Below are 17,500 nucleotides of genomic sequence, written 5' to 3'. Positions count from 1 at the left end.
GAAGACACAATTCTTCATCAGATACTGAGGTCAAATTTAATGTAATGTAGAGGTCATTGTTTTGTTCAAATGTGCTCCAAATCTTTCTTTGTCTACAGAATTTGATGGATTTTATGTCACTTAGATTGAGTGATCGTTGGGTGGGGGTTCATCACAACTCTTTCAAAGTTGGAGGTCAAAGGTCATCTAGGGGTCATTCGAGGTCGTTGTTTAAAAACTGCAAAAAAAGGAGACTTTTTTAGGAACAAATACATAGCGATTGACTGCGGGAAAAGGTAAGACATATATGCGATCTGCGGATCAGTTGTTATGTGGTAAAGGCAGCTACATACTGTAACGTCTCTCTGGGGTGAGAGACATTATCAAATAAAGAGTCAGATACAAATATCTTACACACACACACACACCCATACTTGTTTCACATGACTAGTGTGGACTTTCCATTGCTTTCGTGTAGTTAAGAAAAACCAGTGAAAAACTCATTTTCTCAAACTGTGAAAACTCTTTCAACCCAATTTTTTTCTATGATTCCCTTTAGTGTTTCTCTTCATTCTGCTACAGATAAACCTAACCCAAAAATGCCTCTAAACCTGTTTTCAGAAATGGGGAAACACTGTGTGGACGTGGGGTAAGTCCACACAACGTCGGTGCTACCTACATTATGTGGACGTCTTTTGTTCGGAAGTCCACACTGCGTATGTAAGACAAACTCACACTAGTACTTTATTCGGGATTATTTACATCTCAGCTCAATAGAGGGCGCACTCTATACAATGTAAAGTTAAGGCGTACATGATTATCTGGTACAGACAAGGGTCTTTGGTCAGTGAGCGGACAGCTCGATAATCTACGTGTACATGTCAGGAACTCTGTCGGGGTCAGAGCCCAGATCAACAATGACCAGAACTGCAATTTCTGCGCGCTTTATATACACTTTTGGGTGCGCGTCTTAGCCAATGGGAGCATTGGATTCTGGTAGTTATGAATAATGCATCCGTGTACACAAGGCATGGGGAAAGTTCTCTATGGGAGATTTGTACACGACTGACAGACATTCTAGTGGGAGAAAGTCCGAGAGCAGTGGTTAGCGGGCGAAGTAGGATCACTCGTGGGTGCGTTACGGGGAACTGATCCTCAAGGAAAAGGGAAAGGGAATAACTTCTCGGTACATAGGCTTGTGTACAAGACTTAGTCTCTAGACTAGGTAAGAATCTACACACTAATGCTATGGAGTAAAACTATGAGACGAAGGACGTAACCTGACCTCTAGCTACCGTAGGTCTCGGCCAGTGGGTTAGCGGGACACACTCGCTGGGGTGTACGGGGTCACTAAGAGGTGAATACACGGGTAGGTTTTAGCGAGCCACATTCGCTAAATGCTTGGGGTCAATGTGAGTCGGATGCGAGGTAAGGTGTGTGAGGGGAATTCGCATCGACTCCGGGGAAAGGTGGAGGGAAAATGGCTAAGTCCTAAGTACATGTCCCATGGCGGTACATGTTCAATAGCAGTGAGTGCTACATGCATTGCGCGCTATACAATAGCGTACTGTACATGCAATGTGCTGCACACTTCTACGTGTGTCTAAGACTTCGTGGTAAAGCTTCGCGCTGTGTGAGGGCACACAGAATCGCTGCAAGCATTACGCTGTGCACGGAGTGGAATGGATTGGTTGGGAAAGAAGTAAACTGCGCAATTTGCGGGAACGCAACAATACTATATCCAGTGTACAGCAAGAATAGTCTCTCTGCACCACCCCTCATGGGTCAATTGGTGGTTTCAAAATACCTGCTGAATAATTGTAATAAATAGGAATGATGAATTATTTTGCATATATCGTTCCAAACACTTCTCTCAATTGATTTACTTATGAATAATATCACGCGTAATTCTTGGCCTTAACCAATCAATGTTTTATTTGGTAAATATTTCTGTAGCTACTTCAAAGTAATGTTAGTCTTTTATCTGTTTTTTTTAAGTGTAATAATTTTCTTTCTGTTAAATTTCAACTTCGAATTGTTTACTTTTTGGGCATTGCCCATGTACAAGCTTTGGCCTTTGACTGCCTACGCCATTCACCACGTTGGTTGTAAAGTCCGTAAATTTGAAATGTTCATTTATATAATTATGATGAAAGAAAATATAAAGCTAAGTAAATCAAACACTGCTCTGATAATCATCACTGATTACTAACCACCGAATAAACAAAATACACATAAGCAATCTCAATCATCTCAATGACAAGTGGATTTTATTGTTGTTTTTGCACAAGAGCGCGAGTGTGTTGTACATATCGTCACCGACACCACGAACTGACACCCTCTGCATCACATGTGTACAAAAAAAAAATTAAAAATTCAAATTTTCTTTTTTTTGCACATATTAGCAGTTTGTATCATGAAGTTTAACATGACGAGGTTAAAATTGCTGAAATCATCTAAAATAAGCGAATTTCACTAACGAATTTTCAAGAAATTGGTCAATTCTGGTATTTTTGGTCACCACGAAGTGACACTGCACAGGGTGTCAGTTCGTGAAAACCAAAATTTACGTGTTTTCGGAGAGTGCGCGCATGCAATAGCGTTAGTGAGTGTCAGTTCGTGAAAACCAAAATTGACGTGTTTTGGGAGAGTGCGCGCACGCATGCGCAGTTTGTGCGCGCACTCTCCCAAAACTGGTCAATTTTGGTTTTCACGAACTGACACTCACTAACGCTATTGCATGCGCGCACTCTCCGAAAACACGTAAATTTTGGTTTTCACGAACTGACACCCATCTTAATCATTTAATTGCTAATTAACTAAGCAGATTTTTACAATATAACGTGTATAATTGAGTAGTGAAAGCATTTTTACGTTGAGTGATACTAAAACCTCTTAAGATAAATGGAGTATTTTACTGAGTAAATTCGTGTCAAACCTTTAAAAGCGTTTTTCTCCGATTTGTATTTCTGCAACGCTGACCACCGGGTGTCAGTTCGTGGTGTCGGTGACGATATTTAGTATATAGTTGTCGCATCTCCACCCGTCACATGAGGTCTGAGATGAAATTCAAGACCGCTCTATCAGCGACAACTGAGCCAGAAACAGTACCACGACAAACATGCCACCGGCCTCCCACCTCTCAAGACAGGCCAAGCAGTCTCCATCCGAGATCCGATACCCGGCCGATGGACACCAGCCACCGTCAAGGAGAAATGTCATGAACCCCGATCATACATGGTCAACACCCCTAACGGCAGTATTTTACGTCGACACCGTACACACATCCGTGACATAGAGCCAGCCAGGAAGACCATGACCTTTAACCTTGACTCCCAAGTCGTCAAGTACCACCATCATCCGACTCACCAACTGCAAGTTACTCAATTACATCACAGGCACCTACCACCCAGGCGATCCAAAAGCAACTCTACAAGACTCGCTTTGGAAGGCTTGTGCGAAGGCCAGAAAGACTGTCATTGTGAACATTGATCTCCATCCGATTCTCCATCAGACTCTACATCAGTGCTCTGGCTAAGCATTTTCGGTGTAAATCACTTGATTTTTAATTATTCACTCTTATTACCAGCAGGAAACCAAATTTTCATCAGAAAGAACAACAAGAAAAATCCGGTTTTGCCGGATCCAAAATTCAATTCATTTTGATTTGAGAAAGCACAATTTTCTTTTGGATTTTTATTTAATTATCTTAATTTGTTTTTTCTTCCAAAAAAATTAAAAAGTTTATTTGATAATCCTGTAACTCACAAGAACCAAAAAAAAGAAAAGAAGTCTAAGCAAAACAGTCAGTAGACATTATTTTTAATCCAAGAATTTTGGGAAAACTACTATATATTTTAATTACAATCAAACGATTCTCTTTCTTTTGCAAGAGTGGATACAGACTGATCAATTATAATCATTTATTTAATCATCCTCTCTCTTTTTAAAAGAACTGTGTATGTCAAGTTTGGAAAAGATTATTCTTAAAATTACATTTTTATTTTCAAAAAAGGGGGATGTCACATCTTCACCCGTCACATGAGGGCGCTATACACTTGCCTAACAAAACGAAGCAGCTGTGCGTTTTCCCGTTCCTTGGGCCACATACTTACAATAGTCATAGATAGTATGGTACAAACACAATACACATGTATATGTACCTTTATCATGCTACCGCCATTTCAGTCCTGAACGATAGTGATTTTGGGCAAAAAGTAACCAGACTGTTTTTCCTTCCAGCCTCGCTTTGGTTACCTTGTTTTGAACGGGAAAAAAATAAAAATGGCCGCAACATGATAATTAGTGGTCTATAGTCCACAATATAATGACCCTTGCATAAAGCTTTAGCTTTTAGCTCAAGCTCGGTCAAGCAGTGAACCTTAGTGTTGTTAACTGGATTTTCACCTGTCACTCGTGCATGATTTGACTCTTGTAACACGTCTCAGGAAGACAGCTCCTTGCAGTCGCAGCCCAGCGAAGTAAATCAAGAAATCCTGTCAGCCATTCAGGCCCTTACCAACTTGCGAGTAGAGTCTGACCGCAAAAAAAAAAAGAATAACAAAATAAATAAATAAATATCGAGGCAGATTCCCCTGCTTAATGAAGATTCCGATTACTATGGAACAGCTCACTTGATCGTTGGGGTGACCAGAAACTGACCAGAATTTGTTTCAGTAAAAGCTAATCCACCCACAATTTCAGGGTTGGAACAACCCGTAATGTTAAAAAGCTGTTTACTTCACAAACCTTACAATGAAAATAATACTACGCTTGTTTCCCTCTTATTAAATGACTCGGGATGCCGCATAACCGCGGCCTAGGGCCTAATTAAATTGTTACTCAAGCTTAAAGGGACACTGCGTCATGGATCAATCCAACTGGGCTACAAAACGCGCTTTAAATGAAATGATGTTAATTGGAAAGAAATTTAAAAAGTAGGATATAAACATCCACACATATAGGCTTACAGGCAAAACTTTATTCAAGAATTGGTCCTGCCATTTGGGTGTCGTTCCTGTAAATCTCTAGATATGGGTTATTCCATACAGCTACCAACTCGTGACAGGGCATTCAATTATAATTTTAAAATATTGACATTCCTTATTAGTTGTAGCAAAAATCAGACATTGGTCGAGCTAGCTCGAGATGGCCTGCTTAATATTCATAAATCATTCATTACGCGTTCGCGCGCGCTATTCACAATTTTTTTCAGGCCTACGCAGCCATATGGTTGCGAAGGGCGATTTCTAAAGGTTACTTTTGAATGAAACTACATGTACACAGACATGTTCACGTTGACGGGTGAAACCTTTGAAAAATAATTTCTCCCGTTGGGAAGACCGTATCGTTTTGCAATTTTCAGGATTCATTTCCCCTATAATGATCCAAGTATGTGCTAATAGTCGTTGTGATGTGTTTATTACCTTTCGTTGAAATTTGAAAAAGAGGCCTTGCTACGTGCAATTTTGAAAATTGTAACACTGACGTGCGCAATATCTATCAATCTTTTCAAGCCTCACGAATATTATTGAGGTTCCTATCCATTAAGGTGTCCAGTAAACATATGCATAAAAGCCTCCTTCACGAGTTGTTAATTAACAAATATCACCCTTTTTGCCGGCTTCCATTGGTCGATACCGAGACCCAAGCCATGTCACGCCGAGTGACGCAGCTTATGAATATGTTAATATGCCGGTCATCATTGTGTGCCGGGCAAAAATCGATCAGCCGTAGCATCTACGGCGCTTTGCGGAACAATGCACATGGGTTGGGTCGGCAAATAATTTTTCAGATCGTCTTCAAAATTTCCTTAGAGGTGGTTCAAAGTGTAACACTAGCGTCCGCAACAACAGATTAAGCTGATATTCTGAATATACTTCGATTATATAAGTGTTCAATTATCTGGTGAAATAACAACTTGGGTAAATTCCTAGAAATTGGGATAAATGCATTTGGAGAAGTTTTCGAACGATTTCTTCCAGACTTGATGGTCAGCTTTGACAGTAACCAGTATCGACGTTTCGGCATCGATGGCGGCGATTTTTTTCACTGACATGAAGTTTAAAATTCTTTCTTCAGTTAGAATGTGACATCGCAATCATACCGAGCATATTTTCTGAGAAACGAAATGTTCAAAAGGCCATGTTTTGGTGGGTTCACGAATCTCAATGCTCTGTTACAGTGTCTTAGTACGTAATCGGATTAGCCTTCCTCTACAACGACCGACACTTTGCCGTAGCAACCATATGGCTGTACGTACCTACGTCAGTACTTACGTATGTTTGCACGCTTACATGTAATTGCAAATCATGAAATCTCGCAAAAGTCTTCATTTTTAAACGGACGATTTGGACCAAAAATATAGAAGTCTCCTGCACGTTTTTCACATAAGAATGAAGCGTACACTATCTATTTACTGAAACCTTGCCATTTCTTCATGTACACCTAAAAACAAACGGCCCTCACTTTTGTTGCTATAAAATATGATTTTTGTTTGACAGGTCGTAACGTCTTAACGTCGCCATCTGGGCCAAACAGTGCATGTATCTAGAACTGTTCTTGTTTTTTGTAGTCTTGAATACAGACTCGTAAAAACTCTCGTAGGCTTTTGGGCCATATATGCATGACATGGGGACAAGAAACTGAGGTCAAATAAGGCTGTGTGCGTGACACGGCCACTGACTGGTCCCACCTAGGCCTGGATTACCTAATGGGCACACTGTGCCTAGGGCCTCGACAAATTCGGGGCCTACTAGAAATTAGTCTATGTAATAAATTACATATGAACAGATTCGCTGATCTGTATTGCAAGGTACTGCTTCTTGACCTTTTAGATATTGACCAATCAGCGGGCGTTTTTTTTACATCGGGTCTTCGGTCATTCAACCTTTGCGCGTCATAGACATGGATAAAAAAAACACGTGTCACGCGCTCTGTATCATTTACGCAATATGCGCCCGGCTGTTGTATTACAAAACACTGCATTCGAATTGACCAATCAAACCATTAGTCCTGAGTTGGGAATGAAATTACCTTACTATTTAGTAAAGTCGACTCCAATTGGCTGGCGCGCGGCTTGAATATATCTGCATGTTTCGAAATATCAGACGTTATACACAACACTTAGCTCTGTGGAAAACCGATGATACTCAAACAAACGAGAAATGGGGGGCCTACGGAAATACCGTAGCGTGCAATGAAACACATGGGACTATTCTGCACACTCGCATGTTTACGTTACATACCAAGTGGGGACATTCCCTTGGTTTCTTGTAGTGAAGAAAAACCAGTGAAAAAAACCTCTTTTTCTCAAACTGTGAAAACGCTTTCAACCCAATTTTTTTCTATGATCCTCTTTAGTGTTTCTCTTCATTTTACCACGGATAAACCTAACAAAAAAATGCCTTTAAACCTGTTTTCCAGAAATAGGAAAACACTATGTGGACTTGCCCAAGTCCACACAACGTCGTCTCTACTTGGTTTATGTGGACCTCTTTTGCTCGGAAGTCCACGCAGTGAATGTAATGGCTACCCACAACTCATACACACCTGTGTAAATGCCGGCAATTTTTTAGCGACAGCTCTCATTGGTTTTGTACACGATTTGAGATTGTGGACGTTCGGTCAATCGTGGACGTATTGTTTGCGCCCCAATTCTTTTGTCCTACGTCCACGATTGCCGGTGTTTACAAACCCACGCTAACACAGGCATTTTTAGTACAATCATGCTTATTGGTCTTAACAAATCGACATGGCACTTGAAATATGATGGTTTTGTCATGTTACATTTGATTCAACACTTATTATCTCCTCAGGCCACGCCCCCAATGCAGCCTCAATAATCTGTCTTAGAAAGTCATGTAATGTTACATGGAATTGGATTTAAAATGACAACATAATGAATCCTAACCTGAAGTTTGTGGATTTATAGTGTTAAAGTTCATTTAAACTTGTGTATGCCCTAGCCACGCCCTAGGCCGCATCCTAACCACTCCTCACCCAATTCCTACATTTTTTAAGGCTATTATAATGCTTCATGCCTCTTAACAGGTAAATGTGGGACATCTATATTAACATTTGTGAGTTTGTGTGTTTGTTTTAACTGCGCGCACACCATATGTATTGATAACATATCAGTAAATAAATAATCGATATCCAACATTGCCCAACCCTGCGAAGGTGTCATCATTCAAATTCTACAAAAGTTTGATCTCCTTGCATAGAATATGCAAGAAGAAATATATGTTAGTATCCAACAAAACACAGTTCTCTCTCTGGCTGCTGGACTACAGTACGTTATGTGTTGTAATTGCCACACTAATAAGTGAGGTCGGTAGATCAACAGCACAGATGGGGTAGTCGTATCGGTGGCACCAACGATGTTCCAGGAAATCTATATGTAAATACAAATGTAATATCAATAGTTAGAAGTCAGTTGGTTGAATTACATTTTGTTTTGCACTATTGAAGAAAATTGAGAAATTCCTCACAAATACATACAGACACGCACCAATGACAAGCCCAGTGGGTCATATTACATGAGCAGATGTTAGACATCATAAGCTTCTAAATTGACTACTCAGCGGGACTTGAATTACCCATTCATCATTATTTGCATTGTCATTCATTGTAAAAATGTCATGCTAAGAACCAACGTTTTCTCCAAACTAGCATACATAATTGTATACCTTCATAAGTGCGATTCTGCAACTGATTCGAGTACAGTGTGTGTCTCTGATGATCAAGATGAAGTGCCTTCTGATAGCTCTTTTTGCCGTGGTGGTCCAGTGCTGCCTGTTTGCTGCAACCGCACACGCCGACAGTGACTGCGATTCGTGTCTCGAAGCAGCTCTGCGTCCGTTATATAGCCAACTGGACGTCTTTCGAGACCAACTGGATGCGGTCCATGTCTCCTGTACGAAAGGTAGGTGCGATATTTTTGTAGGGACAATTTTTGTCATGCCGAAACCGCTTTTAACTTAGTCCCATTTGTCGTGTTGAGGGTGGGCTTTTAGGCTGATATATTACGGCTTCTAAACACCATAGCCGTAAAAATCGAGCGTAGCGTTCGCCCAAAATAACTGTCGAAATGTTCGCCCGGGATCTCTTGCCTTCCAGCTCCTAAAAACTGTTACTTTCGAAGCTTATTTATAAAAAAAAAAAACCAGATAAAATCATATTTTCGGACAGTGCTCTCCTAAAATGGTCCCATCGTGAGCTGTTTGCACTTTTTACCATCTTGATAAGATGGGTAAACAAGAAAAAATACGGTTGGTCCCAAGTTTAAACGTATTCGTGTTCCCTGGGGGTATATTGCTTCGAGGACACCCACCAAAACATATGACTTTGAATAGACGATTTCAAACAAGTACATTTAAAACCGACCTGGTCGCGGATAATGCCCAGAGCCGAAGGCTTCTTCTTATTGGGCAAAAAAGTCAAAATAAGTTATATTTACAAAGTCCAAACGATTTTGTTCAACAATTTTACTTGCTGTTTGTTAAACACCCCTCTAGCTCTGTTTATGGTAAGTGAGTCACGCGCCCTGTCGCGCGCACTGCGCGCACTGCGCGTACTGCTCGATGTGGCGCAGGACAGAGCAGTGTTTTACCTTTGGTTTAAAACCATCCACGTGACGGGCTCTCGGCCACTGGGAATGCCTAAACTGCCTCAGGTACTTATGAACAAAATTTAAAGAGAAATCAGAAAACTTAAGAAAATTCTTATTAAAATGTCAGGAAATCACAGGGAAATTCAATTTTCGAAATTGGTAGAACTGAGATAAGGAGAGGACGGAATCTGCACCCGCCTGTTAGCTCCACAAACGATGGCTCTTTTAGGGAAAGACTGGTGTGATTGCTTCAATGAACCCCGCCCCACCCTGATCGATTGTTTTCCCATTACCTCCTGCAGATGTTTTGGACTGCTCTGAGGTTGGACCCCTTGGGATGGAAGATGGCCGCATCCCGGATGCAAGCATCACAGCCTCGACTTTTTTTTATAACCTAGCTAACTATGCGCCCCACAGGGCTCGTCTTAACTTTCAAGGTAAATAATTAATTAATTTGTATTAAGATCGCGGACCATCACATGTTGCGAACCGTAAGACAACTCAAACGAAATGGTAAGGATTTACTAAAAGTCAGAAGTTGAAGAAGCACTACAAACGTTTTTCAGGGGTTGGGGGGTCGCTAACTTTAGAAATATTATCTCACTCTGCAAGTGCAGAACGGCCGCTGCAGGTATAGTGCTAAGACTTCCTTTGTGCTTATAGCTGAATTATCTGCTTAATATGTAGGCGGCATATCCTCTGCCTGGGCAAGTGCTGGATCTAGTGACCCCAATCCGTGGATCCAAGTCGATTTCGGTACGAGTGTGATTGTCACTGGTGTCATCACCCAGGGGCGTGGTGATTCGCCGTATGATAATCAACTGGTGAGCGAGTTCAAGGTTGCCTATAGTAACGACGGCCAGGAATGGACTTACGTCACTGCGGAAGGAGCAACCTCACCGAGAAAGGTCAGTAATTAATTACATTGATGTTAATGAAGGACCTTATAAGTCATATTTATGAGTGAATTGGGGCGGTGCAACGACAGTATTTATGGCGTATGATTCTAAGCAGATGTGAGTCCAATGTTTAATGACGAGGATAATATCAATATTTATGTTGCTACAATTTAAATATATAAACAGGGTAAGTAAAAAAACTAAACAAAAATGTCGGGACTATTGCTTTAGTGAAGTTCTTCATGTAGAACTTGCAAAATTTAGGATATGAAAGCCCAATTCATACGCTTTTTTTAGTACAAGAATCATTCAAACTCATGTACTTTTCAAGTTACGGAGTTTTAAACACAACCATAGTTTTAAAGTTCTGTCCACGAATTACAAAAAATGGTGTGCGTTCTTTCAGCAAAACAAAAACAATTCACACACATCCAAGACTGCAAACAGACCCGACTTGCACGAAAACATAACTTATATGGCCATTTTCTCAAACATTGCGGTCTAGATTCGGTCATCGAAGGCGAGTCCCAACCTCGGTCCCATGACGTCAAGCAGTACGCTACCCAGCAAACACTGCTGTGTTAACATTTTCTGTAAAGTCGTACCGATGTTATATCTATAACATTCGAAAATAACATTTTAATGACTATATAGCAACATCATGACATATACACAAACATTTTAATAACGTGATTTAAATGCCTCACATTTGACGTTTTATCATGTATGTTAAAGCGATATTATCAAAACGTTATTACCAAATGTTTTTAAAAAGATTTATGGAGGACATTTCATGACATATAGAGAAATGTTTTAAAAACGTAATCAAAATGACTCAAATTTGACGTTTTATCAGGTATGTTAAAGCGATATTGTCAAAACGTTTTTACCAAATGTTTTAAAAAGGTTGATTGATCAAATACCATGATATTATACAAAAAACATTTTAACAATGTGATTTAAATGCCTCATGTTTAACGTTCTATCGGGTATGTTAAAGCGATATTATAAAAACGCTGTTACTAAATATTTTTATAAAGATTTATGGAGGAATTATCATGATGTGTACAAAAACATTTTAAAAACGTGATTGAAATGCCTAAATTTTGACCTTTTATCTGGTATGTTAAAGCAATATTATCAAAACTTTATTACCGAATGATTTGAAAAAAAGATCTATTGAGAAAATTTCATGACATAACAAAAACGTTTTGAAAACGTAAAGGAAATGCCTCAAATTTGACGTTTTATCAGGTATGTTAAAGCGATATTATCAAAACGTTATTACCAAATGTTTTTGAAAACGATATATGGAGGTAATTTCATGACATTACAAAAACGTTTTAAAAACGTGATTTAAATGCCTCAATTTTGACCTTTTATCAGGCATATTAAAGAAATATTATCAAAATGTTATTACCGAATGTTGTGAATAAAAATATTGATGACATTTCATGACATAACAAAAACGTTTTGAAAACGTAATTAAAATGCCTCAAATTTGATGTTTCATCAGGTATGTTAAAGCGATTATCAAAACGTTTTTACTAATTGTTTTAAAAAGATTGATCGAGAAGTATCATTATATTATACAAAAACATCTTAATAACGTGATTTAAATGCCTCATATTTGACGTTTTATCAGGTATGTTTAAGCGATATTATCAAAACGTTATTACTAAAAGTTTAAACAGGATTTAGGGATGCAATATCATGATATATACAAAAACATTTTAATAACGTGATTGGAATGCCTTAAAATTTGACGTTTCATCAGGTATGTTACAGCGATATTATCAAAACGTTATAGCCAAATGTTTAAAACTAAATTTCGGAATGAATTATGATATGTACACAAACCAAACATTTTAATAACGTGATTTAATTTCCCCGACATTGATGTTTTACCAGGTATGTTTAAGCGATATTATCAAAATGTTATTACCACAATTTTTGTAAACAATATTCCGTTGAAATGTACACGTTACATCATCTTAATGTTTTTTAATAATTGTATTATGTTTTCACAACATTCCTTAAAAAAATGCATGGAACATTATTTTAACGTTAAGGCCTTAATGTTATCCATTAATGTTATAGCGACGTAGTCTTGGTGATGTTATTATTGCGTTTTCACAACATTCCTGCAAAATGTGCAAGTAATGTTATTATTTTGTTTAACTCATTTTTGTAGGAAAGTCGTAAGAAAGAAGTAATAATGTTTCTAACACCATGTCGCCATAACATTTTTGCAAAATGTCACGACAACAATAGTTGTCATTAAAATATTATTTTGATGTTAAAGCATAATGTCAATATAACGTAATAAAAACATCACACAAACGTTTTACATTAATGTCAGGAAGGTGTCGTTAAAACGTTATTAAGACCATGTCGCCATAACATTATTGCAAAATGTCATGACAACATTAGACATTACATGTTTACCACGTTATTAAAATATCTCATATAACAAGAGTTTGAACATTCAAGTGAGCCCTGAGGACGAGGTTGGGTGTGTCATATATTTAATCGATGCAGTATGTAACAGTTTGTAGAGTGACGCGTTAACAGAGGGATCCCACACAGTAAGAAAAAAAGCAAGGAAACAAACACCCCCCCCCCCAAAAAAAAAGACGCCCATCAGGCAATTTAAGCTATTTAATATTTTAGCAAATTTAACATGTGGTCCTACAGAAGATGGAAATTTTTGCCAACTTATTTAAATTTTTCCTTGGGCCGACACGAAAATGTCCCGACAAAAAGTCGATTAAACAATTAAACACCTGCCAAACTTTCAACGCTAGTTTGTAAATCCTATCCATATTTTTTATTCCACAGTTCCCTGGAAACTTGGAAGGACACAACTCTCAAGTGACCACCACTTTCCCGAAAGCCTTTCAGGCTAAGTTCCTGCGTATCCTGCCTACGAAGTGGGGCGCACACTGCAGTATGCGCTTTGAGGTCCTCGGCTGCGAAAGTCATGAGTAATTCCGTCGTTGCTAGCTTGGGAAAACCTAGTTGTAGTACTTGGTTGAAATTTGACAAACTGGAGCGGGGGATATGTATGTCATAGATACGTGGTGTTAAATTGTAAGAATGTTTCAGTCAAAACATAAAAGCACAGGAATATTTGCAGTTATCGAGAAACATACCCAGCGATTTAACAAGAAAATCCTCGCTCAAAAAGGAAGATAGGTCTGGTAACAAATTTCCTGCCTGAAATGGTATCATTCGGTAAAAACAATAATCGATAGTGGGCACAAAAATTGTGTATTCCTTCCTTTTGTATCTCAAAATGTATAGTGTCCACTGAGCCGAAACTTCAACAAGTCACTTGTTATGCACCCTTCTTAAGATTAGAGCGATTTTGTTGCTCAAACGGGGGGGGGGGGGGGGGGGGGGGAAGATGCACTAAAAGCCAATGATCCGTTGTACCTTTAACATGCCCCCAAAAGGCATTTGCACTTCTTGTACTTTTCCAGAGCCCCCCGTTCGAACTTGTTCCCGATTTTGTTGCTCAAAAGGAGGGGGGGGGGATGCACTAACAGCCAATGATCCGTTGTACCTTTAACATGCCCCCAAAAGGCATTTGCACTTCTTGTACTTTTCCAGAGCCCTCCCGTTCGAACTTGTTCCCGCCTCCTGCATTCTGAGTGAGGGCTACGATTGAATGACCCGAAACCAATCTAACAGTAGACCAAGATTTATGGCACAGACCTTTCCACATTTTGAATTGTCAAATTTCCAATCAGCATTAGCAGCAGGGGTTTCCCATGCTACATTGATGACGGCAAAAGAAATCGATTGAATGAAAACTGATGGTTAACAGGAACTTAAATTTACCCTTTTTCGAGTTTTTGTTCAGATTTTTAGATTCTTAGTGGCACAACAGTAATAAAGTACAGTGGCATGTATTTACATATGTAATATCATTTTTTCCTTGTAGTAGAATAATGGTGAAAGGGATATTTTCGCAAGAACAGCTAGAATTTGATTTGTTTCACTCAAAATACAATACTCTTAAAGGTTAAGCATGAATCTCAGTAACTGGTGGAAATAGATAAAAACCAATTGTAAGTGGAAATATTCCTTAGCAAATTGTTTTGGGGTTTTTTTTCCCTTCTATTTTCTTTTTCCCCTTTCCTTTAACTTTTGAAGTGGTTAAAGGTAATCGACACCATTTGCAAAAACTCAAACATAAAACTATCAAAATATCATGAATTATCCTACTTATTTTTTTATAAAATAAAAGGATATAAAGCATCCTGTGAAATATTTTCCACCCAGTATTCTGTCTTTTTTCCAGGCAAAGAGAATGGCCATCATTTCCTCACGTTGGTTGGTATCAAACCTTCCAACAGTCAACAAAAACGTGCTTTGCGTGAGAAAAAAAAGATGCATTGTTACAGTTTTCTCAAAAGTATGACATCTACTGTGCATAATTTCGACATTTTCTTATTTTTTTTATAAATAACCTGCTTCAGATTTATTGTTGCTTGTTTCTTGAAAAGGCAAATATACACTTTTTCTGCAAATAGTGACCATTACCTTAAGGCCAATTAAATTTATTGAATATTTAGTCAGAGACATGATGGAGAAAGTTTGGCATATCACGACACAAGCCTTTTCTTCCACATTTCTTTTCTGTGTTAAATTTATATTCTTTCAATAAAAGCACTTTAGATAGAGTGTAAGCGTGCACCTGCAGTGTTGTGTTGTCTCTAGATATAATTTCTTACTGTTAGTAATCTGTTAAAGTTTCTCATGGCCTTTCGTGCATCTTTCAAGACTTACTTTGCGCTGGTCACAGAGGGCCGGCCTAGTGTGCTCTAAATCGACCGACCGAACGGCAGTGACCAACCAACAGGACCAGACTGACTGCCTCTTGTGATTTACACTGGAATAAGCCCGACCCGACCTGACCCGACCCCACCCCACCCGACCCAACCTGACTGACCTTACCTGACCTGACCTGACTGTCTCTTAAGATTTAAACTTGAAAAAACCCAACGCGATCCAACCCGACCCGACCTGACCTGAATGACCTGACTCGACGTGACCCGAATGACCTGACCTGACCTGAACTCAACTGACCTGAACTGTCACGCCTTGACCTAACTGACTTGACCGGCTGTCTAAGATTTAGAGTTGAATCAACCTGACCCAACCCGAACTGACCTGACCTGACCTGACCTGACCTTACCTAGCCGAATGACCTGACCTGACTTGACATAGCTGGCCTGATGGACTGTCTATTGTGATTTAGACTTGAATAGGCCCAATCAGACCTGACCTGACCTGACCTGACACAGCTGACATGAATGACTATTTCTTTAATCAGATTTAGAATGGGAAATTTGTCTGGGACCATCTTTACTTGACATGTCCATAGTCTTGTTTTCGTTCGTGGTTGTTGCCAACCAAATTTAGGCAAAAAGTGAACAGGTCAATAAGACTCCAACGACGATCGAGGCACAACAATTAAAAGCTTTTCTTTTATCTGCCAGATCCCACATAACAATTCCCCCTTTAAAATCTAACTGGTTAAAAATGAAACCGAAAGAATATTAAGAAAAAAAATAGTCTAGATGTCAAGTGCAAACATGTCTGAACTGACGTCCGAAGTCTTAGAAGTTAAAAACTAAAACTACCGTAAGCACATAATTCCGTTCTAAAACAAATATATAGATGTAAAAATGTCTGCACTGACATCAAAAGTCTTATTTAGTAGTCAAAACAGCTCGCCCAAAAAAGACCAACTAAAAACTACGGAGAGAACCTAATTCCGTTGTCCACAAAATATTTATAATAAGCATACGCATGACAATTTTAAGCCGCGACAACGCTAGGGGGCGCTATCAACAAACAGTTACATCACATCAGCATAGTCCATGATATAGGAGAGAGAGAGGAAAGCACAAGTCATGAATAAACATGAGGCATCGTTTTCCAATCAAATCTCCAATTCGCACATTGCTTGACACATTCTGGCAATAATGAATCAAATATCTTTAACCTATAAATATGCATAGCCTATTTTTAATTGTTTTGCGACCTTGGCCAATGATAAGCTCGCTTTGTATGGCTCCATTCTCGTTACTTCATTTACATCTCTTCTTACCCAGTCATTGAATGGCATCCAATGCCGTCTGTAGTCGCCAGAATAATCGTTCAGTGTACCATTATTTCTTATGGTAGATATTTTGTTCAATTTAGAGACGCAACTCCTTTCTACCATACACTTGTCATCGTTTTGCAACGTGAACATTTCCATCAAATTTTGTCACTATTTTTCTTTGACAAATAGGACAGCTGAGCTAAGACAGTTATTAATTTTGTTTTACTTTTGTAAAAGGATATTGAGGTAAGAGATGTACAAAAACCTTGAAAATGAGGATTTTTTTTTAGTCCTGCCTCCCTCGAGAGATATTTAGACACCGCTAATGCCGCTGTTCATAGCAGCCATTTTTTTTTATAACAGTTAGGATTTTTTTCTTGCACAAACCTTGATTTGACTGCATGAAGTTGGAAAAAGTAATCTTATAAGGGATAATTACCAGGTAAGACACATTTATATCAGCCTGTGCAACCGGTTATGCTCTAGCAACAGAGCTACTCGACTCATAAACTCATCAACCGGCCTGACATCCGAGATAACAAGTCATGGCTAGATTACTCCGATGACCTGACGAATTGTTGAGCGACACTGGACACTATGGGCAAGCTAGGTGAACTGATTGTGGAGAAATCGCACTGAGATCTTCGCCCGAGGGCCTGTCACATTACAATTGTTGATGGAAGAGATCCAACCGTAGACGATGTTGCCAAAGTTGTGACAATTTTTGCAGAAGAAGCTAATGACCCTGTGTTCCATGGCTGGGCAGGCGCGAATTAAATGCGCACTCTGTCGTTTGAATTGACCAGTCGGAAATTGCTGTTATTATGACGTCATTGGCATTTTTTTCATACGCGTTTTGTATCATGCAAAATTACATCTGATTATCTT

At 39.1% G+C, this 17,500-nt stretch overlaps 1 protein-coding gene across 1 annotated transcript; it reads left to right on the top strand.

The window, feature by feature from the left end:
* The first annotated feature begins 8,631 nt into the window (after positions 1-8,631).
* On the top strand, positions 8,632-13,896 carry LOC119731117 (lactadherin-like). Its single transcript, XM_038204136.1, has 4 exons — positions 8,632-8,905; positions 9,895-10,029; positions 10,280-10,500; positions 13,333-13,896. Exons 1-4 carry the CDS (start codon positions 8,719-8,721, stop codon positions 13,480-13,482), a joined length of 693 nt encoding a protein of 230 aa, XP_038060064.1. The 5' UTR covers positions 8,632-8,718; the 3' UTR covers positions 13,483-13,896.
* The last annotated feature ends 3,604 nt before the right edge of the window (positions 13,897-17,500 follow it).

This window comes from Patiria miniata, unplaced genomic scaffold (assembly GCF_015706575.1).
Source record: "Patiria miniata isolate m_02_andy unplaced genomic scaffold, ASM1570657v1 HiC_scaffold_23, whole genome shotgun sequence".
NCBI classification, from domain to species: Eukaryota; Metazoa; Echinodermata; class Asteroidea; order Valvatida; family Asterinidae; genus Patiria; species Patiria miniata.
This window is presented reverse-complemented; position numbering and strand designations above follow the sequence as displayed.

What these genes read in the sequence shown, in the direction of transcription:
- LOC119731117 (XM_038204136.1), top strand. Translation starts at nt 8,719, where the DNA reads ATGATCAAGATGAAGTGCCTTCTGATAGCTCTTTTTGCCGTGGTGGTC. An exon ending in GGCTCGTCTTAACTTTCAAG is followed by an intron (nt 10,030 to 10,279) that starts GTAAATAATTAA and finishes CTTAATATGTAG; the next exon opens with GCGGCATATCCTCTGCCTGG. An exon ending in GAGCAACCTCACCGAGAAAG is followed by an intron (nt 10,501 to 13,332) that starts GTCAGTAATTAA and finishes TTTATTCCACAG; the next exon opens with TTCCCTGGAAACTTGGAAGG.